At 45.3% G+C, this 24495-nt stretch overlaps 2 protein-coding genes across 2 annotated transcripts in view; one reads left to right on the forward strand and one right to left on the reverse strand.

Annotated features, from left to right (window-relative positions):
* Positions 1-24495, forward strand: part of Asip (agouti signaling protein) — a 46206-nt gene that overhangs the window by 11972 nt on the left and 9739 nt on the right. The window lies entirely within an intron of this gene.
* Positions 445-17471, reverse strand: Ahcy (adenosylhomocysteinase). Its single transcript, XM_026383185.2, has 10 exons — positions 17321-17471; positions 12412-12602; positions 11036-11111; positions 9416-9565; positions 8302-8414; positions 7493-7700; positions 7325-7412; positions 7108-7225; positions 4384-4578; positions 445-1316 (listed from the first exon to the last, which is right to left on the reverse strand). Exons 1-10 carry the CDS (start codon positions 17346-17348, stop codon positions 1185-1187), a joined length of 1299 nt encoding a protein of 432 aa, XP_026238970.1. The 5' UTR covers positions 17349-17471; the 3' UTR covers positions 445-1184.

The following is a 24495-nucleotide window of genomic DNA, read 5'->3' on the forward strand; positions in this document are numbered from 1 at the left end:
CACTAGTGTCAATAAGTAATAGCCCCCTCATGGTACACTGGATCAATCCAAAGAAAAGTGGAAATGGGGAAGAAAAAAATACAAACAGGAACACACACACACACACACACACACACACACACACAAACACAGGAAAATGCAAACAGTGATTACAATTACAAATGGGTTAAATTCATCAATTAAATGACAGTCTCAGATTTGGTTACAGAAACAGATTATTTATAAGACACATCTGAAAAGAGAATTCTGGGGGGGGCGGGGGGGAGGGAGGGAGAAGAGCCCCTCTTTACCAAACCTTTGAAGTCTAAGAACCTGCCTGCAGCCCTTACCATCCCACACTGAGTCAAACCCTGGTCTTCTCAATCTTCACCAGTACATGACTATAACCTCTACTTCAAGGCCTACAGTACTGGCAGTAGATTATATGATAAAGGCTCAAAATCCTTTTAGGCACCAAAATTTTATTTACCCACCTTCCTGCTTTCTTTTAACATTCGAAACAATATATAAACATCATAAACCAAAATTAATCTTTTTAACCCAGGGTTGTGGAGGAACTATCATGTTACAAAGTGGTGGCAGATTTATGCCTATTTGTGTTTTTCTGGCCTCTCTCAATCTCTGGCTGTGACTTCTCTTGTCCTTTCTTGGCTGTCTTTTAACAGTCTATTCTAACCCCTGTGAAATGGGGGTTCTGAGGTTTGAGAAGGCCCACCATGAAGTAAATGAAGCTCTCGGGAAGATTCAAACTCCACAGTTCTTCTTTGTCCTTTGATATGGCTCCTTTTTATCTGTCATAGGCTGAAAAACCAGTGAACTGATAAACGAAGCACAGAGATCTTAGTTCACAGACCAGGTGAGGCCTGTATAAAGTGCATGGGCTTTGTGACCACCACTACCAACTTCCCCTCTAAGAAAGCACTGACTAATGAGCAGTACCACGACCCCTGAGCTCAAGGTTCCCTGTGGATATCTCCCCTGTATCTGCATCTTGACCAGGGTCTCTCAATTCCCCTTGGCACAGTTGGAACAATGAGGGATGCAGCACAGGCCAAACACTGAGTGCCCAGCCCCAGTGAATCGATGGGGGACATTGACAAAGTAATTGCAAAGAAGGCGCCATTTGTCTTGAGAAGTGGGGCCTGGACAGGGATAGCAGCTGGAAGGTGACAGGCAGTCCCGGCTCAGTAGCGGTAGTGATCAGGCTTGAAGGGGCCATCACGGGACATGCCCAGGTACTGGGCCTGCTTTTCAGTCAGCTTGGTCAGCTTCACATTAAGTTTGCTCAGGTGGGCTTCGGCCACTGCTTCATCCAGCTAGGGAAAAACAAAGAAAACCCTGGAATTAGTGCCATGTTCAGGGACCCTGCACTTGTATCCAGCTACCAAGAAAGGCAGAAACTGTTCAGTTGGAACACAATATACCTCATTCTATTCTCACAGCCAGCCTCAGTGGGTGTGTTGTTTTGGCTGCACATCTCCCCACCAAGTAGTCCCAGTGAGACCACTGATTATATCTCCTTCCTCATCTTCCACCAATTTAAGCAGCTAACTACAATGCTTCTCTGGAATTTGTCTTCGGTCCAGGACATATTTTCCATGAAAGATAGAGTCAGGGGATTCTGTTTACACTGAGATTCCTAAGCAGAGAAGGGTAATCAATCTCAGTTCACCAGTAGCAAGTCTACTTGACAAGTGAAATGAATGTAGAGAAATCAAGATTCGAGACACAGAGAAAAACAGAACTATGGAGCTAGAGTGTCACTCAGTGGTAGAACACATGCTCAGCGTGTACAAGGCCCTGGGTTCAATTCCCAGCAACCCCCCTACCCAAAACAATGAGAGATACGATGACACTGAATCTTAAATCCAGTGTGTGGATCTTAGACCCACCATACTGCCCAAACACTCCTTTTTCCTCATGAAACGGTTTCCTTTTTTGATTAAAATAGATCCATATGTGCAAGACCTAGAATTGGAAACCCAGAACCACAAAAATAAATAAATGAATTAATAAATAAATAACTAAATATATCCATACATTATTTGATACTCTTTCCTTCAAGAGGAAGACCCTGAGAGCAGGGCACTTGCCTAGCATGCATGAGGCACTGGATTCGATTCTCAGCACCGCATATAAACAAGTAAATAAAATAAAGGTCCATCAACAACAACAAAAAAAAAAAAAAAAAAAGAGGAAGAACCTAATCAGGCATGTTGATTCACACTGTAATCCCAGCTACTTGGGAGGCTGAAGCAGGAGGATGGCAAGTTTGTGGCCAGCCAGGGCAACACAATAAGACCTTGTCTCAAAAAAAAAAAAGAAGAAAAAGAGAGAGAGAAAGAAAAGAGAAAAAGGGATCCTAATTCTCCATCCCTTGAATGACTCAATTCAAATGAATAGAACAAAGCAGAAGTAATGAGTATGACTCTGGAGACAAGGTCATAAAAAGCAATGTGACTTCCTCCTTGCTCTCCCCTGGGTCACTCACTCAGGGAAGCCAGCTGCCATCTCATGAGGACATGCAAGCAGCTCTATGGAAACATAGGAGAGAGAAACTGAGATCTCCTATCAACAGTGATGTGAAGGCAGATTTTTCAACCCAGTCAAGTCTTCAGATGTTTGCAGCCCTGGCAGAAATCTTAACTGTAACCTCTTGAAAATGATCTTCGGTCAAAACCAGAGAGCTAAGCTGATCTCAAACTCCTACCCACAAAAACAGAAATAAATGTTTAGTGTTTTGTTTTGTGAGACAGCGCCTAACTATGTTGCCCAGGTTCAAGCAATCCTGCCTTCAGCTTCCCAAGTAACTGGGACTAAAGGTGCATGCCATGCACCTAGCTAAATGTTTATTGTTTTAAGCCAGTAAGTTTTGAGGTCAAATGCTTGTAGCAATAGATAACACCCTGATTTGAACCAATTTCTATTACTGGCTACCAAAAGGATCCTAACTAATAAAACTGCCATCCTAACCAGGCATGGTGTTGTACACTTGTAATCCCAGTGACTCGGGAGACTGAGGAAGGAGAATCACAAGTTTGAGACCAACATCAGCAAATTAGTGAGCCCCTAAGCAACTTAGTGAGACCCTGAATCAAAATAAAAAATAAAAAGAGCTGGAGATATGGCTTAGTAGTAAAGCACCCCTGGGCTCAATCCCCCAGTACCAAAAAACACAAAACAAAACAAAAAAACAAAACCCTGCCACCTCTTTTTACAAATGAGAACGTCAAGGTTATAAAAGATGAAATGACTCACCCAAAGTCACACAGCTAGTGAATGACAAAGCTAGGATTTGAACATTTGGGAGCCATCTGGCTCCCAAAATGTGTATTAAGCATCTAAGCTAGAGCCTCCAGGGCAGTTTTGAAGAGATGGAGCAGAAATCAAGGGGGATGGAGGCTAGAGTTATATAAGGTAAACCTCTAACTCTGACCAGTGCCAAAATGCATGAAAGGAGCCTGAAAAGAAGGTCAAGATGCTGTAGTTAAGAGAAGGGTCAATTCTGAGTGTGGCTGTCACTTTTCTCAGCTTCTAGCTCTGGATGGGGCCTCTCTCTTCCCCGAGGGCCCCAAGTCCCATCCCAAGATGGCACCACAACCTCTAATCACAGCCCAGCTCAGAAAGCTTTTACACTCCCAAGTGGTTTCACATCTACTATTTCACTGGAGTCTCACAAACATCCCTAAGAAGCAGGAAGGGCAGGGTTTATACTGGTATTTAACAGAAGAAGAAACTTAAGCCTAGAGAAAGTACTCTGAGTACCAACTAAATCATCTCTTTACTCGTCCCAGCCTAGCTCAGGATGATTTCATTTTCCCAGCAACCACATCAGAAGGCAAGTGTGCCACAATGGTTAAACAGACCCTACAACAAGCCTGAGGACCTGGCAGGCTGCACAGAACTTTAAGGTCCTTCTGGGTAAAACATTTGGTCCAGTAGAACAGTGGCTCAGGGACATGAAGGGGAAAGAGTTGGCTGGTCCAGAGGGCACATGCTCCAGGCCAAGTAGATATTCTTCCTCAGTTGTCAGAAACAAGGAGTAGAAGGATGGTGTCAAGATCTATCACAGCCTCTCCAACAGCCAAAGGCTGGAAGAACAAGAGCTACTCTTACTGGTTACCCAATAGGGAACCTGAGGATCAGACAGGGTAAGCCACTCTGGATGTACTATAAGGAGTCACTCCCCACAGGTTCCTCTGGGCCTTAGTGGGTCTGTCCTCTTTTGTCACATGGGGAGAATAATTTTAGCACTGTATAGAACCCTGTGGGGACCTCTAAGAGGGAAGGCAGACACTTTCCTTATAAATTCTAGCAAGCTCTGTGTGGGAAGCCCAGGATCAAACACATGACCCCTGGCTTGAGATGGAGGCAAGAACTCACCTTCTTGGGCAGGAAGTGAACCCCAACAGGGTACTTGTCTGAGTGGGTCCACAGCTCAATCTGTGCCAGCACCTGGTTGGTGAAGGAGTTGCTCATCACAAAACTAGGGTGGCCCATGGCACAACCCAGGTTAACCAGCCGGCCCTCAGCAAGCAGGATGATGCGGCGCCCATTCTTCAGCCAGTAGCGGTCCACCTGCAGGTCACCAGGGCAACAGTGAGGGCTGGTGGAGCACTGCCCAGTCTACCCCTGCCTCCCACCCCACCTAGCAGGGGCCTGGAATGCACCAGAACAACTTCCACAAGGCTGGCATACACAGTGAATAACTAATAGCCAATAACCTTACAGATCTGCAATGAGAATTTAGTAAGCTGCTACCTGTATAGCACTTGGCTTTACACAAGGCACCGAGTAAATGCAGCTAATATATGCCAGATACCCTGTACTAAGTCCTTTACATGCAACTACAACATGCCCTCCTAAAACAACACTATTATTTAAGAACTACTATCATTTCCCTTTCACAGACAAAGAAACTGAAGTTTACAAGTGCCACCTGTCAGCCTTGACAGCCTGAGGACGTATCCCAGCTTTCAATCACCATTAGAAAGTTGAATGCAACTTAGAAAAGCTTAGTAAAGCTGAGTGCAAGGACACTCAACTTGAGCTGCATGTTGGAATCACATTGGGAACCTTAAAAATGGGGATGCCGGGCTCCACTCCCAGATTCCAGGCCACAGGGGTGTGTGTGTGTATGTGTGTGTGTGTGTGTGTGTGTGTGTGTGTGTGTGTGTCTCTGTCTGTCTGTCTGCAGAGGTCAAGAACTCCTGCTTTAGTGAATGAAAGAGGAGAAATTCCCAGCCTCAGTGCCCTCAATCTTCCACTTTTTCCAGGTATCTGAACACACAAAAATTTGCTTTCTCCATCCTCGTGGTACAGCAGTGGAGGTAAAGCCAGTGACCTAACTGCAACAAAATGGGTGCTGCACAATAGGGCTGTACAGAGCACAGGGGGACTGCCCACCACACAAGGAGCTGGCTAGGAAGTGGGTCCCTTGAGCTGGAGCTTAGAGAATGGCAAGGAAAAGGGCACTCCTCTGCTCCAAACAAAAGGAGCTGGCTAAAAAGGTAACCAGAAACAGGAGTGTGGTGCAATATTCAGGAAGAAGGGTCCAAGATGGCCCGAGGGTACAGGTTCTTAAGAGATGAAGTTGGGAAGGAGGCTGACAAACTGCAGGAATTCTGAGAGTGAGGACAGAGCCCAGCTTTGGAGGAGAGTTTGAAGAAGAGAGATCCATCACCCTGAAGTAAGCCTGTGATACCTTTGTAGAACATCTTTCTGGCTGCCAGGGAAGCAAGCCCCGCTGTGGCACCAGGCACTCTCAGCAGAAAGGAGGAGGCACCCTCCACCTAGCCAGGAACTGACCCTGCAGGCTAGCACAGGACCTACCCAAGGAGACCTCCCACAGGCAGAGGGCCCAGGAGTAGGGTGGGGCATGTGTGTGTGGTATGTCCATAGAGGCTTGCCTGCCCCTCAGAGGCTCTAGGCTCCTGGCTGGTCTCATGGTGTGGCTCTGACTGGGCAGTCTTAGGGCTTTGGTCAACTCTGTGTCTACACGTTCTGTACAACATCTCAAAGACGAGGCACTAACTCAAAGAACTCCACAGCAGGCTTTCTCCTCTTAAAACAAAAAAAAATTTTTTTAACGTGATCTCCAGGTGTGATGGGGCAGGCCTATAATCCCAGCAGCTTGGGAGGCTGAGGAAGGAGGATCACAAATTCCAGGCCATGCTCAGCAATTTTGTGAGGCCCTCAGCAATTTAGAAACTCTGTATCAAAATAAAAAACAAAAAGGGCTAGGGATATAGCTCAGTGGTAAAGGGTCCCTGGGTTTAACCTCTGGTACAAAAAAAAAAAAAAAGATCAACAACTTGTATATACTCAAGGATTAATTACTAGGAGAGATTGCTCAGTTTGCTTAAGGGAAGGGAGTATGGCTCAGTGGCAGAGTGCACGCTTATACACACAAGGCCCTAGGTCGAATCCCATATACACACATAAAATGAGCTTGCTTAACTTGAAAGCTCTTGATACACAAAGCGAAAGTATCTTCCAGAAACATATTACTTTATAATCAGAGAAAAAATAAAGCCACAATAAATATAAGCCAAATAATATTTCACACATCCCAAAGGAATTCATCTCTCGATGGCCCACTGCAAACCTGTCCTTTGACCAGTAAGCAGCCGACTTTTCACACAGCTGTTCCAGCCAGACTTCAGTCAGTCATCCCCAACACTCTCCAAGAGTAAGCAGCCCACTTTTCACACAGCTGTTCCAGCCCGAAACCCAGCATCCTTTTCAAATTCTTCCCCTAGTCTGACTCCAGTCCATCATCCCCAACACTCTCCAAGAGTGCTGGTTGCCAAGCCTCTGCAGGGTTTTGAGAGCACCCTCTCAAAGCCTCCCCTGCCCCCATGCCCGTTTCCATGCTCCACACAGTAGCAGCATGAGTACAGCAACCTCATGACGTACACAGTTCACCTACCTAATATGGTTAGGGATTCTGGCTGCCCTCAGAATCAAATCTGCCATCTCATTTCTAGCTCTAAAACCAGGCTCTTTCCCACACCCCTGCTGGCAACAGCCTCCTAACTGCTCTCCTTGGGGGGCAGCCCACAAGCAGGTGGGCTCAGTCCTCCACTGCAGGTGCCGGCCTCTCACCTGGGGCTTGATGTTCACCTTCTCCACAGCATTCTCATTGAGCCACTTCACATCTATCTCCACATCAAAGTGCCCAATGTTACACACGATGGCATCATCCTTCATCTGCTCAAAGTGCCTGTCAGGGAGCCCAAGCCCACAGGAGACCATCAGAGACAAAGAGCATTCACGAGTCTACACCCCTCCTTTGCTCCCCAAGATGCCCACCGGCACCTACCGGCCCAGGATGATGTCCACACAGCCTGTGGTAGTGACAAAGATGTTGCCCTCCTTGCAAGCCTCGTCCATGGTAGTCACCTCATACCCTGTGGAGACAGTAGCCATGGGTTATCCAGGAGGGGCTTGTCTCTCCCCTGGCCCCAGTGTTGACCCCACCTCATCATACCTTCCATGGCAGCCTGTAGCGCATTGATAGGGTCAATCTCGGTAATGATGACACGAGCCCCAAAGCCCCTCAGGGCCTGGGCACAGCCCTTGCCCACGTCACCATAGCCAGCTACCACTGCCACCTTGCCCGCAATCATCACATCCGTGGCCCGTTTGATGCCATCTATGAGGGACTCCCGGCAGCCATAGAGGTTGTCAAATTTACTCTGAAAAGAGACAGGGCAGGGATGATGGGGACAAACAAGGTCTTGGGGCTAGGCTTCAGAATTGTTCCACAGGGCCCCAAGCCTCAGGCCCACTCAGCAACTCGGCCTGGCTGAACCCCTCTGGGACTCCTCCCGACCATACATGCCCAACATGCCCCTCACCCTAATCAGCTCCAAGACCTTCTCCCTAGTCTTTCCTGCTGGTCCAGAAGCCTTCTAGGCATCGATCACCAGGAGAGACTGCTGGATCAAAGAACCGGGTTAATTTTAAAGCTCGTGACAGCCAAAGACAATGCTCTTAAAACCCAGGTCTGAGGCCCACTGTGCAGTTTTTTTCCTTCTTTAATGTACTCGTTACCCTTGGTCTATACCCCTTTTCCCCTCAGACGAGGGCTTCATGTCCCTGGTCTGCAGCCTTCCTGGGTAGGCTTCTTCAGGATGATGATAACATGGGTCTGAAAATCCCTCAGGGTCTGGGAACAGCCCTTGCCCATGTCACTATAGCCTGCTACCACTGCATACAATCATCACATCTGTGGCTCACTGATGCCATCTGTGAAGGACTCTCTAAGCTGGAGCTGGCACTGCCCCAAGGGCTCACCTTGGTGACAGAGTCATTGACATTGATGGCCGGAACCTTCAGTATCCCATTGGCCATCATCTTATATAGATTGTGGACCCCAGTTGTGGTCTCCTCAGAGATGCCTCGGATGCCTGAACAAAAGGGAAAGAATATCAGAGACCAGCTCTGACTCACCTAAATTCCCCATCTTTATCCCATAATGCTATTCATCTTTCAGGGTTCCCAGCTCCGTGACTGACAGTACAGTCCACCCAATCACCCAGGACAACATAAGGGAGGAGCCACAGGGAATCCATCACCAGGCCAGATGATTCCACCTCCCAGCCTCTCCCAACCTTTCCATTCTCACTGCTATTATCACTTTTTCTTCTTCTGGTTTTATTTATTTATTTTTGGTACCAGGGATTAAACCCAGGAGTGCTTAACCACTGAGCCACATCCCCATCCCTTAAGTTGCTTAAGGTCTCGCTAACTTGCTGAGGCTGGCTTTGATTTTGACAATCCTCCTGCCTCAGTCTCCCAGGTCACTAGGATTATAGGCATGTGCCACCACACCCAAATGATTGTGGCTGCCATCATTTCTCACCTAGTCTTCCTGCCACAGTTCATCCTCCATAAAGCAGTTATAGCCACTTTTTTCATGTATATTTTAACAAAAATCTCAAATCCCTCCAATTATTTCCTTTTCTCTCAGGGTTAAGCCAAACTTTCTTATAGCATTTTTAGGTCACACCTGGCCTTCAACTAAAGCTCCACATCATGGAATATTCCCTAAGGAAGGCTCCCTCCATCCATTGCAGCCATGCTAGCTTCCTATTTACTTAACAGTCACTCCTTTCCTGCCTCAGGGCCTTTGCACTCTCCATATACCACTCCCCAGATACTCTCCTCCCCACCATGCTTTTAACAAAAAAATAGCTCCTTCCCAGCTATTCTCAGTCTTGGCATTATGCCAGCCCTTGGGCTATCAACTCAGCCAGCAACCTCAGCCACCCAGCCCCATGTCGGCAGAAATCCAGAGGCCAGGCCCCAGCTTGTCTGCCTGCAAGAGTCTCATGTCCTCCTATCTTCCACAGAATCTGGGCATTTTTCCAGGCCTCGGGCACCCAGCCCACCCCCTGGCCCTGCTCACCTGACAGAAGCTGTGGGTACTTTGTGTGGATGAGGTTAGTAAGGTCTCCACCGTCGTCCAGAATCATATTGAGGGGCCCATCCTTGAAGTACAGTGTCTGCTCGATGCACCACAGGTACTCTTCGTCGGTTTCACCCTTCCAGGCATACACTGGAGGGTGAGTGGCACATCAGGGCCTGACCTTCCCCATCGGCACCTCTGCTCAAGGGAACGGCCCAGGCAGAGCCAATGCTACCTCCTTCCTAATTTCCATGCCCAGCCACTTCCAGCCCTGAGAACCCAGCAGGGGTACAAACACAACTTGGAACAGGAGAGATCTGAGTTCAAATCCTGGCTCTGCCACTTACTAGCTATATAACCTTGAGCTAATCACCTCACTTCTCTGAGCTTCAGTTTCCTCCTCTGTATATGGGGCTCACAACAATACAGATTAAATGAGACAGAGGCCAAGTATTGCCCCACAGGTACAAGTATGTGGAAATTGTTTCCTTTCTCATCCCCTTCTGCCTAAGCCCCAAGGACTGGGTATCAACCCACACAGACCAGAGCTCCCACCCATAGTGAGACCACCTACTCAGTGGGAACCACATGGCTGGATCCAGACATTGTTCTGTTCTGAAAGGTCTTAAGGGCACAGCAGCCTCTGTGGTGGGTAGTCTCAGGCAATGTCTGGCCAAAAAATTACTAATAGCAGCTACTACAAATGAAGCACTTTCTCTGTGCCAGACATTACTCTATCGCTTTATACTGCATCTCATTTTTCCTTATGGAAGCCCTGCGGGGCAGGCGTTACCACTGTCACCACTTACACCCAGAGAGAGGCTAAGATGTGCCTGTATCATGTAGCATGGTATCCCAGAGAGGCACAGAACCCAGAGCTATTGAGGGCCAGCTGTGTTTCTCCCATCATATGGAGTAACAAGGACACAGGTGTGGGGTTCCCAGGAAATTACTGTGAGCAAAGGACATAGGCCAAGCAGGGCCAGCTGCCTTTTCTCACAACTAGAAAATATAATGGTCTTGAAAATAAGGCCTTTCATGGGGTCATGGAACCCAGTCAAGGCTGAGGCCTTGCCCATTTAATCCCAGACAGTCTATGAAGAAGCCCTCTTCATCTCATCTGTGGCTGATCAGAAGGAATCTTGAATGTCCTACTTAATCACCATCAGATCTAACTACTCCCTCCTCTTAATGCAGACATGTGCCCTTCTCCAGCAGTTCATGAGAAAGTCCTTCTTCTTTAGACCTGGTCCTTCCTAGCCCCTTATACTACCATATCTCTACAGTGGACCTCTGGGCTCTTTTTCTGCCCTCTCCCTCCCCAGTTCTTTGGAAACAAATCCACATCCTTCCTTTAAGGAACTTCCTTTCCTCTATATCATGTGGCTCCCAATCATAAGATCCTGCCCATCCCAGTCACAGGCTTGAGATGGCTTAATAAGCACTTCCCCAGGATTTTAGATGATAGTAAAACAAAGCAGCTCTTTCCTATGGGTCACCAGGCTAGGATCCTCTGCCCTGCTGTAAGAAGCCTGTTGCTCTAGGGGTCAATGAAACAAACAGGGAGAAAAGGAGTCCGTTCATGCATTCCCACATGCCCCAGGAGCAAGTAGGCCTCACCTGGAATGCCAGCCTTGGCAATGGCAGCTGCTGCATGGTCCTGAGTGGAGAAGATGTTACAGCTAGACCACCGCACCTAGAAGGGTCGGCAAAACAAAGCTGTGGGTCACTGATGGTCAGAAACACCAGGGTCATGGGCAGGGAGAAGGAAAAGCCCTGGTTGTAGGTGTGAGAGGCTGGGACCACAGTCCAGCCAGTGCCACAACCAAACACTGGGTGAGTGGATGGGAGCCATAGCAGTGACAAGATGCAGCTCTGGTAGAAGGGAAAGGGCTGAAGCAAAGAGACAAGTAAAGAGGCTACTGAAGAAAAGTCCATAGGAAACACAGTGGGAACCCTGGAGGTGATGAGCGGTCATGTGTCCAGGTTTCCTGAACTGAGAGAATCTGGAAGGCTGGGGTTGCCACTTACTGACATGGGGAAGACTCCGGGAAGAGCAGAAGGCTAAAAATCGAGTTTGTTCAAAAATTTGAGATATGTACCTGATCTCCAAGTGGAAAAGACACATTAGAACCAGAAGGTATAAGACTGGAATTCCAGAAGTTCAGCCTAAATACAGGTATTTGGGTGTCGTCACCATACAGACAGTATTTAAAGTCATAAAATCCGACCACCAAGACTGAATGTGGCCCAGGATGGTGACACACACCTGTAATCCCAGCAGCTCAGGAGGCTGAGGCAGGAGGATCGAAAGTTCAAAGTCAGCCTCAGCAACTCAGTGAGACCCTGTCTCTAAATAAATTATAAAAAGAGCCAGGGATGTGGCTCAGTGGTTAAATACCCCTGGGTTCAATCCCTGGTACCAAAAAAAAAAAAAAAGGAAGAGATTGAATGTGAAGAAAAAAGAAGAGGGCTAAGGACTGAGCCCTGGAGTAGTCTGTTGGTTTTGGCTGCCTGGCACTGCCCTGCTCACCTTTGGAAACCACCTTGCATACCGACTCACTGAGATCTTGAATAAACTGTCAATCATTGGTACACATGACCCAGACTGAATCAATCAAAGCACTCCAATCTTCTGGAAAGCATGATTGGTCCAGGGCAGGCACATGACCACAGTAGGGACAATGAAAGGCAGTCCTTAGAACACTAAATAGGACTTTGAGGTTGAGTTTTTCCTACTAGAGCTCTAAGCCAGGAAGGTGTGTTGAGCTCAGTCAGAAGCTATCTTTCTGGTCACAGAGAAAATCTGTAGAACATTCACCAAGAGGGTGGCAGCACTGGGAAAGGGAAAACTCAAGTGATAGGGAGGAGAGACCCTGCTGGCCCAAAGTTGGCCCCACACCTGGACTTCTCCCCACTCCTGAACAGCCTTCTTCCCTGGCGGAACCCAGAGAGGGGAAGGGACTCACCCAGGGTCACACAGCAGTGGGTCTTACCTCAGCACCCAGGGCGACAAGAGTCTCGATGAGGACAGCAGTCTCTACTGTCATGTGCAGGCACCCTGCAATGCGGGCGCCCTTCAGTGGCTTGGAGGCTGAGTACATCTCCCGCATGCGCATTAGGCCAGGCATCTCATTCTCCGCAATGTCCAGGGCCTTGCGTCCCCAGGCAGCCAGGCCAATGTCCGCTGCAGGGGCAAGATGAATGGGAGTCCCATAAGCCACTTCCTCCCAACCACGAAGCATGAGCACAGTGTAAAGACCCGATCCATATATGCGCCCCAAACCCTTGGGCTTGACTATGTGTCACTGCATTCTCTCATTTAGTAACTATGTATGCAACTGGGCAGCCTAAGGAGAAAAACATGGTACCTGTTTAAGTGCAGCTTACTGTCTTGTAGAGAATACATTTAATCAAAGAATCACCCAGATACACCAAAGTTACAACACAGAAGTACCCCTTCAAAAAAGATCTATCACCTCCCACCACCCTTCCTTTCTACTGTCACCTCCAGGTCACTCATTCCCTAAAAATTTTAGCTCCATTTCCTCTCCACATTATGTCTTTTGGTGATTCAACACTCAAATATTATCCAACATCTTGGACTTGATACAGTTCCTTGAGCTCCGTGGCAACATGAAAATGCTTCCTCCCCGCTCCTGATGTTTCCACATGGAGGGAATTCATCAGTATAAATAACATTCTCTGTCCCAAGGAAGGTGGATTGGCTTGTCTGATTAATAAATATGAGAGGATGGGCTGGGATCGTGGCTCAGTGGTAGACTGCTTGCCTCACATGTGTGAGGCACTGGGTTCAATTTTCAGCACTACATATAAATAAATGAATAAAATAAGGTCCATCAACCCTAAAAAAAAAAAAAATTTAAGTCAGCTAGAAAAATAAATGAATGTGAGATGAATAAACTGGGCATGCTCAGTTTGGCTCTCCCTTCTTTTTGCAAGCAAGCACCTACCTGCCCACCTGCAGGAATCAGGTAATCAGGTATTCTCAGCTGCCTTGACTGTGACTGGTGGGTAAGCAGGGTTCAGTTAGCAGGATCATTTGGCTTTTACAATAAGCTACACCTCTGGCTTTGATGTTATCAGAATAAACAGTTTATTTTGGTCTTTAGCTGATACCTCAAATGTCTCAAATTTTGCCAATTCTCAAGCAGGAAAGGATACTATTATAAGTTCTGTCACTGTCTCATTGCTTAGGGCCTCACCAAGATGCTAAGGCTGGCCTTGAATTTGCAATCCTCCTGTCTCAGCCTCCCAAGTTGCTGAAATTGCAGGTGTGTACCCCTACCCCAGCACTTTTTCTAATTTTATTTTGAGACAGAGTCTTATTAAATTGGCCACTCAGGTTGGCCTTGAACTTGCAATCCTCTTGTCTCAGCCTCCCAAATTGCTGGGATTACAGACCTGCACCAGTGTGCCCAATTGACTCTAGAGAGCTTAATAATAAATAACAAAACTGAATCATTCTGCTTCCTATTGAACCTTTAAACAAGAAGGGCTGCAGGTCTAGTTCAATGGTAGGCACATGCAAGACCCTGGGTTCAATCCAGCACCAGAATAGTGTCAGAGGTGAAATACTCCACCCCCATGGAAGTCACCACTCCTGCTGCACCTTGAGATCTCACTTCCTACCACTCCCCTTGCCCACCCCCCACCCCACCCCCCACCCCGGGAGGACAGACACTGAGGATGATAGCTCTCCCTTGGAAATCTGGATTTCAAGCAACCAACTCTGGTCATGTCCCAACTTTCCAATTCTTTCCTTCTTGCCCCAACTTCAACAAGATGGCAACCAGTCAGGTAAGAACTTCTTCCTTCCCCAGCTTAGGATTTCAATCTCCATCCCTCTGCCCTCTTTCCTCTGAGAACTCACTTGGCAAAACTCCCACCCTGGTGAAACCCAACCCTCTGCTGCACCTAAGCCAGTGACCCAGAAGGAGAATCAACCACACCAAGAGGTCTTATTACTAAGATCATAAATCTAAAGGGACAAGCACATTCCAGCAATCATTTAATATTTTCCTAGTAAATTTACTTTTCTTTTCAACTTTTCCCAAACCTCCAATACCTCTCCCCATTAACTAATAACCTCATTTGACAATTCATTAAGAATTCAGGGGGCTGGGGATATAGGTCAGTTGGTAGAGTGCTTGCCTCACATGCACAAGGCCCTGGGTTCAATCCCCAGCACCACCAAAAAAAAAAAAAATTGGGGTTGGGGTTGTGACTCAGTGGTAGAGCTCTCACCTAGCACATGTGAGGCCCTGGGTTCAATCCTCAGCACCACATACCAACAAAGATGTTGTGTCCGCCGAGAACTAAAAAAATAAATATTAAAAATTCTCTCTCACTCTCTCCTCTCTCACTCTCTCTTTAAAAAAAAAAAAAAAGAACCCTTGGGTTCAATCCCTGGTACCAAAAAAAAAAAAAAAAATTGAACAACAGAAGACTCAGGGGCTGGGATTGTGGCTCACTGGCAGAATGCGCTTGCTTAGCTTAGCATGTGTGAATCACTGGGTTCAATCCTCAGCACCACATAAAAAAATAAATAAATAAAAAGTTATTGTGTCCATCTACAACTAAAAAAAAATAAAAGGAAAGGAAAAGAAAAAAGAACACATTCAGGAAAGGGGGCTGGCACTGGCCAGAGGTGGCAAAAAAAAAAAAAAAAAAAAACCCTCAGAACCTAGTCCAACTCCTAGCATTTTACCAATGAGGAAAAAGCCCAGACAGGAATTTGCCACAGGTTCCATAGCCAGTCAATGGCAAAGGTGGGTCTGGTGGCCAGGCAAAGATAGACCCTTCACAAGGCCCTGCAATAGGTGACAATGGGTTCTGTGCTATCCCACCTACTTTATTACCATCTGTCCCTCAACCTAAAAATAATACTTTCGATGATGTCCTCATGGAAACTGTGCTAGCCATAGAGTTTTCCATGGAACCCTCAACTCCAAGGGTGCAGAAGGGGCTGGAGCTCCAAGTTCTGGGGCTTTTGGTACCCTGGGGAGCTGAGGACCTGCAGAAGTTGCAAGAACACAAGAGGAACAGTAAGACCCTTGCTAAACCTCTCCTTCTTCATCTATAGAGTGAGGATAACCATCCCTAACCTTGCTGTGTGCCCTGAGGATTACACAAAATGCCAAATGGGTAAAATCTGCAGATTTTGACAGAGGCTTCTTTCCTCCATTCTTACATAACCAAGACCCCCCATTCCAAATCCACCCTTATGTTCACCCACACAACTCAATGCCCTCTACCCTGACCCTCCACAGTATGACAAAGTCCCTATTCCAGCCATTCCACTAATGTGACCTTGCCTTTCTGGGCTACAGCGTCATCAACCACACAATGTGGGCAATAGTCTACTCTGATGAATTCAATTTCAACAGAATATTTACAAGTTTCTTCCTCTGTACAATGGGATAATGTCCACTTCTAAAAAGATTTTGTAATCACAAATCACCAGATACAAATATAATGGTATCTTTCTCCACTTTAAGGGGGTTCTTTTTTGGTGGGAGGGGATAATAGGAATTTAACCCAGGGGCAATTTTATCATAACCAGCCCCTTTTTTTTTTAATTCTTTATTTTTGAGTCAGGGTCTAAGGTGCTTAGGGCCTAGCTAAATTACTGGTGCTGGCCTTGAACATGCAATCCTCCTGTCCTAGCCTCCAGAGCTGCTGAGATTATCACAGTGCCCACTTCATCCAATTAATGGTGTCTTTTTTAATTGAAAATTTTTTCTTTTTAATTGAAATTTAATTTTTAAAAATTTATTTTTTAATTACAATAAAATGCACATATTTGAGGTATGTAATTTGATCAGTTTTGACATGTAACATACTCAATATAAAAAGCATTTCCATTACACTTTTTTTTTTATGGTGCAGAGTTAATGGTGCCTTAAAGTTACTTAAAGTAACTTTACTTTTAAAGCTGCTAATCAACCTGAACAGATTCTTGTAAAAATTTAATAAGGTTGTTCCAAGTGTGTTCACTGGTACACAGTGGTGAAATGGGTGGGCTCAGAGGTCTAGATACCCTGGTTCAAATCCTGCTCCATCACTTTCCAGCTGTAAAACTGTAGACAAGTGACCTTTAGGATCCATCTTAAAGCAAAAATAGTCCCTCAACTATTCTTGAGAGCTATGAGAATAAGATGGGTTAATCTAGAATAAAGCTAGAAGGTAGTGTCCATGCCACAGTTAAACACTCAGTGAAGGTTTGATCAGCCTTCTGGTCCGTGGGGCAGAGGGAGAATTTTTCCAAACTCTCTAAATTTTATTCGTGATTCTCTGCACGATGGTCCCTGTTGGGCAGGTCCCACAGGTTGAAGAACTAGCCCTAAGTTCCCGGTGAGCGGATCAGTGCGGCCTCGGGCTCCCTTTCCAGGCCTCTCTTCACAAGCGGGTGCCCTCGCCTTCCCTATAAGAGGCCAGGAAAAAGGTGAGCCCTTGCCTGGGACCACCCAGTTGGCCAAAAGGCAGGATCTGGATGCCTAGGCAGGTTGCAGCGGGGGCCACTAGTTCCAGGCCGCAGCCAGGTGCACTTTCTGCACCCACCTAGCCGCTAGAAGCGGAACGCGCCACCAGATCGGCGCTGGTAGCCCGCGCGGCGTCGCGGGGCATGTCGGAACTTGTAGTCCGCGGCTGCCTCCCAAGACCCGCTCGTCGCGATGGGAGAACTCCAGCCCCCAGGCGGCCCTGCGCTCAGAAGCGCGCGGAGACTGTGATTCAAGGGGCTTCGGGGCCGCCCGGGGCGGCCCCGCGGCAGCCTTACGGCCGCTGCCCCAACAAGCTCCGGGTCAGCCCGGCGGCCGCCATCCCGCACAAACCCTCGGCACGCACAGAGTAGTCGCAGCAGGCTGCAGTCCTGGAACTCACCGACTTTGTAGGGCAGTTTGTCAGACATGCTGGCGGCGCTTCCGCTGCAGCGATGGACACAGGCAAAGGGGGGTGGGCCTTGGGCTGAAAACCGGCACCTGGCGGGAGGCGCGCGTTAGAGATCTGCGTGTGGCGCCGTCTTCTTTAAATATCTTCCTCTTGCTTGCATATTCATGAGTCCCGAGGGCTGAGTCGTCCGGGGCGGGGCCCAGCGCACAGGGGCGGGGCCGTGACAGACTTCGATCCCTGCGGAGAAAAGTACACGTTTTATCAGGTGCGGCCCTTAGACCTCTGGCACCAAGGAGAGCGGCCTGAGAACCAGCCAAGGCCGTTCTTTGTCTCATTGGTTCAGCCAGCATATCCGACGTTAAAAACAAACAAACCTTTGAAATACTTACCTCCTGATACCCATGAGTAGGTTTCTCTGGGCTATTAGGAATGGAATAACCATGTATCTCGAGCTTTCCTAGATATTGCCCATTCCTTTCCAAGGTGGTTTTATTATTTACCCTTCCACTCTAGTGTTCAGGCTGGTCACTCTACATCCCTATTACCACTTGTCATCGTCTGACATAAATTTTTGTTGAAACTGATGGGAATGAAAATGTATCTCCTTATGGTTTTAATTAGCCACCTGAAGATCCTGTGACAACCATCAAGAAGTTCTCCAGCCTGCTGAGATGATGCATGCCTTTAATCCCAGCGATTTGAGGCTGAGGCAGGAGGATCATAAATTCAAAGCCAGCCTCAACAACCTCGCTAGGACGTGGGCAATTAAGTGAGACCCTGTCTCAAAAAAGGGGCGGGAGTCTCTGAGGTAGCTGTTTTTTACCACTCCCAGTGGTAAAGTGTTCCTGGGTTCAATCCCCAATACCAAAAATAGAAAAGAAAGATTTTCCCACTCCACTCAGGCACCTCTGCCCATCTCCATTTCTCCTACTTCCACCCTTCCCCTCCCCTTTCTTCACCTTCTCAAACTTTTTCAGAGTTTGTCCCTACTCTAGGTTGGCACCTTTTCATCGCCCAATCAGTCAAACTGCATGGCTTCCAAACCCAGATCTTATATGAAACTCCTTCAGCCAAGGTCATCAGGGAATCTGACGTAATCCTACCAATGTTGCCTCAGCCTGCATCTCAGCCCACCTCTTGACTTCTAATTACTCTACTCCTACTCTTCTTTCTCTTTACCTGGTCTTATCAGCAACTTCCTCCCTCTTCTCCTCCAACATCTTCCAGGGTTAATGGTTTTTTTTTTTATTTATTTATTTATTTATTTTTAAATGCAGTGCTGAGGATCAAACTCAGGGCCTCATTCGTGCTAGGCAAGTGCTCCACTACTGAGCTGCCTACTCAACATAATGATCCTTTTACCCCTTCCTGGGCCATCTCACCCACACTTAGGGCAGCTGTGACCACTTCCATCTGGTTGATCTGTGTGTCCATGGAATAAAACATTTCCTTATCCAGAGGTCATCTGTTTCCTTTCTCAAATCACAAGCCCTTCCTGTCTCTCTGGAGTTACCCTACAGTGAGTTTTGACATCATTCATTCATTCATTTATTTTGGTATGGGAGATTGAATCCAGGGGCACTTAACCACAGAGCCACATCCCAGTCTTTTACCTACTTTTTAGAGACAGGGTCTTGTTTAATTGCTAGGGCCTCACTAGATAGCCTCAGCACTGGGATTCTAGGCATGTGCCACTCCACCCAGCTTCTTTTCTTTTCTTTTCTTTTTTTTTTTTTTTTAAGAGAGAGGGAGAATTTTTTTTTTTTAGAGAGAGAGAGAGAGAGAGAGAATTTTAATAGTTATTTTTTAGTTTTCGTTGGAAACAACATCTTTGTATGTGGCGCTGAGGACCGAACCCGGGCCGCACGCATGCCAGGCGAGTTCGCTACCACTTGAGCCACATCCCCAGCCTTTATTTTTATTTTCTTAATGAGTTTTACTAGGTATATGACAAACAGTATATCCCTAAACAATACACTGTTTTATATTAACTGCTTTTTGCCTTTGGAAAAATGAAGTTATACTGTATATATTTTTCTAAAAACTGTGCTTTCCTCTCTCAACATTGTTTTTGAGGTCATTCATATAGATTCTATAGCTGTTGCTCATTTATTTCCATCTTTATATAGCAAATTGAATGAATATATCATAATCTATTTATTCTATTATTGATGGACATTGGGCTGTTCCAATTTCTTACTACCACAAATAATACTTTGCTAACATTCTTATGTATGTATAGTACTAGGAATTGAATTGTTCAGGTCCAACTTTCCTAGATAACATGAAGCTGTTTTCATGAAGCCATTGCACCAATCTATACTCCCACCATAAGTGGATAAAAATTTTTGATATCATTTCTGTGTCCTTACCTGCTCTTCCTATTATCAAATTTTTATTTTATGCATATCTGGTGGGTGGGAAATGGTATCTCATTATGGTTTTAATTTGCATTTCTTTTGATTACTCTTGAGGTTGAGCATCTATTTATTTTATAACCCATCTGGGTTTCTCTGTCTATAAAAGTTCCATTCAAGTCTTTACCCATTTAAAATAGGTGATTTTTTTCCTTTAATTTATTAGGAATTCTTTAAATATTCTGCAGACTAGTCTCTTGCTAATTATATGTGTTGCAAAAATCTTCTACAGGCTTGTGATTGATTTGATCTTCTCACCCTCCCTAAACTGTTTTGTTTTGGATTTTGGTTTTTGAAGTATGGAGAATTGAACCAAGGGGTGCTCTGCCACCTTGTAGCTCCAAAAAATATATGGATGTGTGTGTTTAGGACAGCCAAGACACTCTTTAAGAAGAACAAAATTGGGGGATTTCCCCTATCAGATGTTATGACTTATAATAAAGCTCCAGTAATTCTGACAGTGTAGGCTTGGTGTAGACTAATGCACTCCCAACCCTTTTTTATTTTTTATTTTGAGATAGCATTTCATTGCCAAGGCTGGCCTTGAACTTGCAATCCTCCTGCCTCAGTCTCCTGAGTATCTGAGATTATAGGCATTTGCTGCCATACCTGGCCCCATGTTGTTGGTTTTTTTTTTTTTTTTTATGAATAGAAAATCTTATTTTTAATGTACCAATCTTTTCCTTTAAAAGTTATTGGGGGGCTAGGGATGTAGCTCAGTTGGTAGAGTGCTTGCCTTGCAAGCCTAAGGCCCTGGGTTCAATCCCCAGCACCACCACCAAAACAAAAGAAAATCAGTGGGAATTTTTAAACTTATTTTAGAAAGCTGATTTATCAGCCAGTCACAGTGACACACACCTGGAATCCCAGCTGCTCAGAAGACTGAGAACAGGAGAACAACAAGTTTGAGTTTAGACTCAGCAACTTAGCGAGACCCATTTCAAAATTTAAAAGGGGCGGGGCAGAGGGAGAGTTGGGGATGTAGCTCAGTGGTAGGGTACACCTGGGTTCAATCGCCAGTCCTCATGAAAGAAAGAAAGAGAGAGAGAGAGAGAAGCCTTTATATCCCAAAGTCATAAAGAATTTCCCTACTGATTTTTTCTCCACGTTTTATAATTTGAGGACGTATGTAGAGTGAGGTGACATTCTTTTTCATTTTTTTTTCTCATATGGATAAACAGTTTTTTCAGTTCCACCCAATGAAGAGTGCACCCTTTCCCACTGACCTGCAGGACCATCTCTGACATATTTGGGTGTGTTTCCTGCTCTCTCTCTTCTGATGCATTAGTCTACACCAAGCCTACACTGTCAGAATTACTGGATCTTTATTATAAGTCACAACATCTGATAGGGGAAATCCCCCAATTTTGTTCTTCTTAAAGAGTGTCTTGGCTGTCCTAAACACACACATCCATATAATTTTGGAGCTACCTCAAGTTCTAGAGAATAAAACTTTAGGATATTTTGTCCTGAAATTGTATTACTTTGTAAAGTATTTTTAGGAAAACAAAGTATTTTGAGTGACATCTTTATGTCACTGAGTTATCTATTAGCATGGGATATATATGGTATATTTTTCTTCCTTTATTTAGATCTTTTTTTTAATGTCTCTCAATAAAATTCTACATTCGGAGCAGGGTTGTACCTCAGTGGTACAGCACTTCCCTAGCATGAGTGAAGCTCTGGGTTTGATCCCCAGAAGTCAAACTAAAAAAAAAAAAAACAAAAAAACTGAGGATTTCAGGTATGAAGCTAGCCTCAGCAACTTATTTCAATAGATTTATTCCTTGGTGATTTTTGTTATTTTTTTTCAGTGCTGTAGTGTTTTATTTTGGTTTTTTTGTTTGTTTGTTTTTGTTTTTTGGTGGTGCTGGGGATAGAACCCAGGGCCTTAAGCATGTACTCTACCACTGAGTTACAAGTGTTATTTTAAACTTATCTTTTTAAATTTTTCACTTTTTAAGTGTTTGTGACAAACTGCTTTTAGTTGATTAATCTATTTGGAAGCCCTGATGATTTTTTACTTGTCTATAAATTATTTTCTATTTACTATGTATAAAATCATACCATCTGTATGTAATGAATTTTGTTTATTTTCCAATTTGGACACATTTTCTTTTGCTTTACTGCATTGGCTAGACCAATGGTAAATGGTAATTGGAAGAGACGACATAAATAAGCACCCTTATCCTATTCCACTGGTGCTCATATGCTTCATTTCATAACCAGTTAACACTTCCCTTTGCCCAGTAACTGTCCATTTAACCATCAAAAGAGCTCTCAAATCCAACCTGTGGCCAATGACCCAATTCCATCCTTCACCAGCCTCCTGACTAGTCTCTGGGCGTGCAGCCTAACTGTGCCCCATCCCTATAGTCAGAGCGATCTTTTAAAAACACAAATCTGGTCATATCTTCCCTTTGCTTAATACTACACATTCAGTGGGGTTTTTTTTTCAGTGCTTAACACAGTCTTCTATAAAGTGGGATACACATTTGCCAGCATGATTACAAAATTATCCATTAGTGTACAATAGGAAAATACTAGACCTCCTATTTCTATTCATTTTTGTCCTAAAATAGTGACATCTCGAAAAATGATAGATATCACAACCAGAATATTGGCAGTGATACAGTTAAGATACAAAATAGTTAATCACTACAAGATCCCTCATGTTGCCTTTTTTTAGCCACAGTTATAAATCCCAATCCTTCCTTAACCCCTGGGCCATTCCAGTAATTTTGTTGTTTCAAGCTCGCCTAGCAAATGCAAGGCCCTGGGTTCGATCCTCAGCACCACATAAAAATAAATAAATAAAATAAGGTATTAAAATAAAGGTATTGGGTCCAACTACAACTAAAAAATAATTTTTAAAAAAAAAGAATGTTATATGAGGCCAGATATGATGGCACATGCCTGTAATCCCAACAGCTCAGGTAGGAGGATTGCAGGTTCGAAGCCAGTCTCAGCTATTTATTGAGACTGTAAGTAACCTAGCAAGACCATGTCTCAAAATAAAAAATAAAAGGTCTGGGATTGTAGCTCAGTGGTAGAGTACTTGGCTAGCATGTGTGAGGCACTGGCTTTGATTCTCAGCACTGCATATAAATAAATATGGAGAAGATCCATTAACAACTAAAAAATAATAATAAATAAATAAAATTAAAAGGGCTTGGGCTGGGGATGTGGCTCAAGGGGTAACGCGCTCGCCTGGCATGCACAGGGCGCTGGGTTCGATCTTCAGCACCACATAAAATAAAATAAAGATATTGTGTCCACCAAAAACTAAAAAATAAATTTAAAAAAGGGGGGGGGCTAGAGTTGTGGCTCAGTGGTTATGTAACCTTGGGTCCTGGTACCAAAAAAAAAAAAAAAAAGAGTGCTATATGAGCTAGGAATGTAGCTCAGAGTTAGAGCACTTGTCTAGCATGCTTGAAGCCATGGGTTCCATCCACAGCATCATAAGGCGGGCGAGGGGTGGGGAGAATATTCTTTTTGAACATTTATGTGTTCAAATACATATCATGTTATGTAAATGGAAGCATACACTACCGAATACTACTGGTATTAGCTTTTATCATTTAGCATACTTCTCCGGAGAATCTCTAGGTTGCCACATTTACCAATGGTTATTCCTTTTCCTCGATGAATAGTATTCCATGGTGTAAATGCACCAATTGCTTGACTATGCACCCAGTCAGTGCCGGGTTTCTGTTCTCGCAACTAAAAGGTTCAGGGGTCACTCCATTTGAACTGGGCTGACTGGGCTGTGCAAAATAACCACACAAGAGACACAAATACCTTTTTCTTTGGGATCGCTGTGACAGCTCCTCTGACCTTAAGGGTCCACAGAAAGACCCTTTTTATTGAGGAGAAGCTATTCAAATGAGGCAAGGGGTCAGATTTCAGGGGGCTGAGTCTATCTTCATGATGTCCACTGTCAGCAGGTTGACTGACACCTGGGTAAAAAATAAAAAGGGCCAGAAAAGTTGCTCAGTGATAGAATATCCCTGGGTTCAATCCCCAGTACTGCCAAAAAGAGAAGGACACCCACACAAGGCACTTCCATGGAAGATTCTATCCTAAACAGGGCAAGGGGTTATATTACACAGGAACAGGTGAGCATAGTTTCACCCGTGGGGCTGTAGCAAGACACACCCATGCAAGAGACACCAACCCTTGAACCCAAGAAGGGTGGGGAAAGCTCTGCCACATTTCTGTGACTGAGCACCTCAGCACCCAGCTGGGGAGTGTGACTCAGTCAACTAAGTGCAAGATTGGTCTCCCACACGTCAGTGCCTGGCACACTCCGGGCACACTCCTGTAGTCCCAGCTGAGGCAGAAGGATCACAAGTTTGAGGCCAGCCTCAGCAACTTAGTGAGGTCCTATGCAACTTAGCGAGTTGTCTTAAAGTAAAAAAATAAAAAGGGCCAGAAATGTTGTCAGTGATAGAATATCCCTGGGTTCAATCCCCAGTACTGCCAAAAGAAAATATCAGATAAAGCTATTGTAGATATTTGTGTATCTACAGATGGAACCCAGAGTCTCACACATGCCAGGCAAACATTGTACCACTGAGCCACATCCCCGGTCCTTGTGTGCAGATTTTTATGTGAACAGAAGTTTTCATTTTTCAGGGATAAAATGCTCAGGAGTGCAATTAGAGATATATGATAATTGCATACTTAGTTTTATAAGAATAAATTGTCAGCCAGATGCAGTGGCACATGCCTGTTATCCCGGTGGCT

The sequence above is a fragment of the Urocitellus parryii genome, chromosome 6, assembly GCF_045843805.1.
Source record: "Urocitellus parryii isolate mUroPar1 chromosome 6, mUroPar1.hap1, whole genome shotgun sequence".
Lineage (NCBI taxonomy): Eukaryota > Metazoa > Chordata > Mammalia > Rodentia > Sciuridae > Urocitellus > Urocitellus parryii.

What these genes read in the sequence shown, in the direction of transcription:
- Ahcy (XM_026383185.2), bottom strand. Translation starts at nt 17,348, where the DNA reads ATGTCTGACAAACTGCCCTACAAAGTCG. An exon ending in GCTACAGGCTGCCATGGAAG is followed by an intron (nt 7,413 to 7,492) that starts GTATGATGAGGT and finishes CTGTCTCCACAG; the next exon opens with GGTATGAGGTGACTACCATG. An exon ending in TTCACTTCCTGCCCAAGAAG is followed by an intron (nt 1,317 to 4,383) that starts GTGAGTTCTTGC and finishes GTTTTTCCCTAG; the next exon opens with CTGGATGAAGCAGTGGCCGA.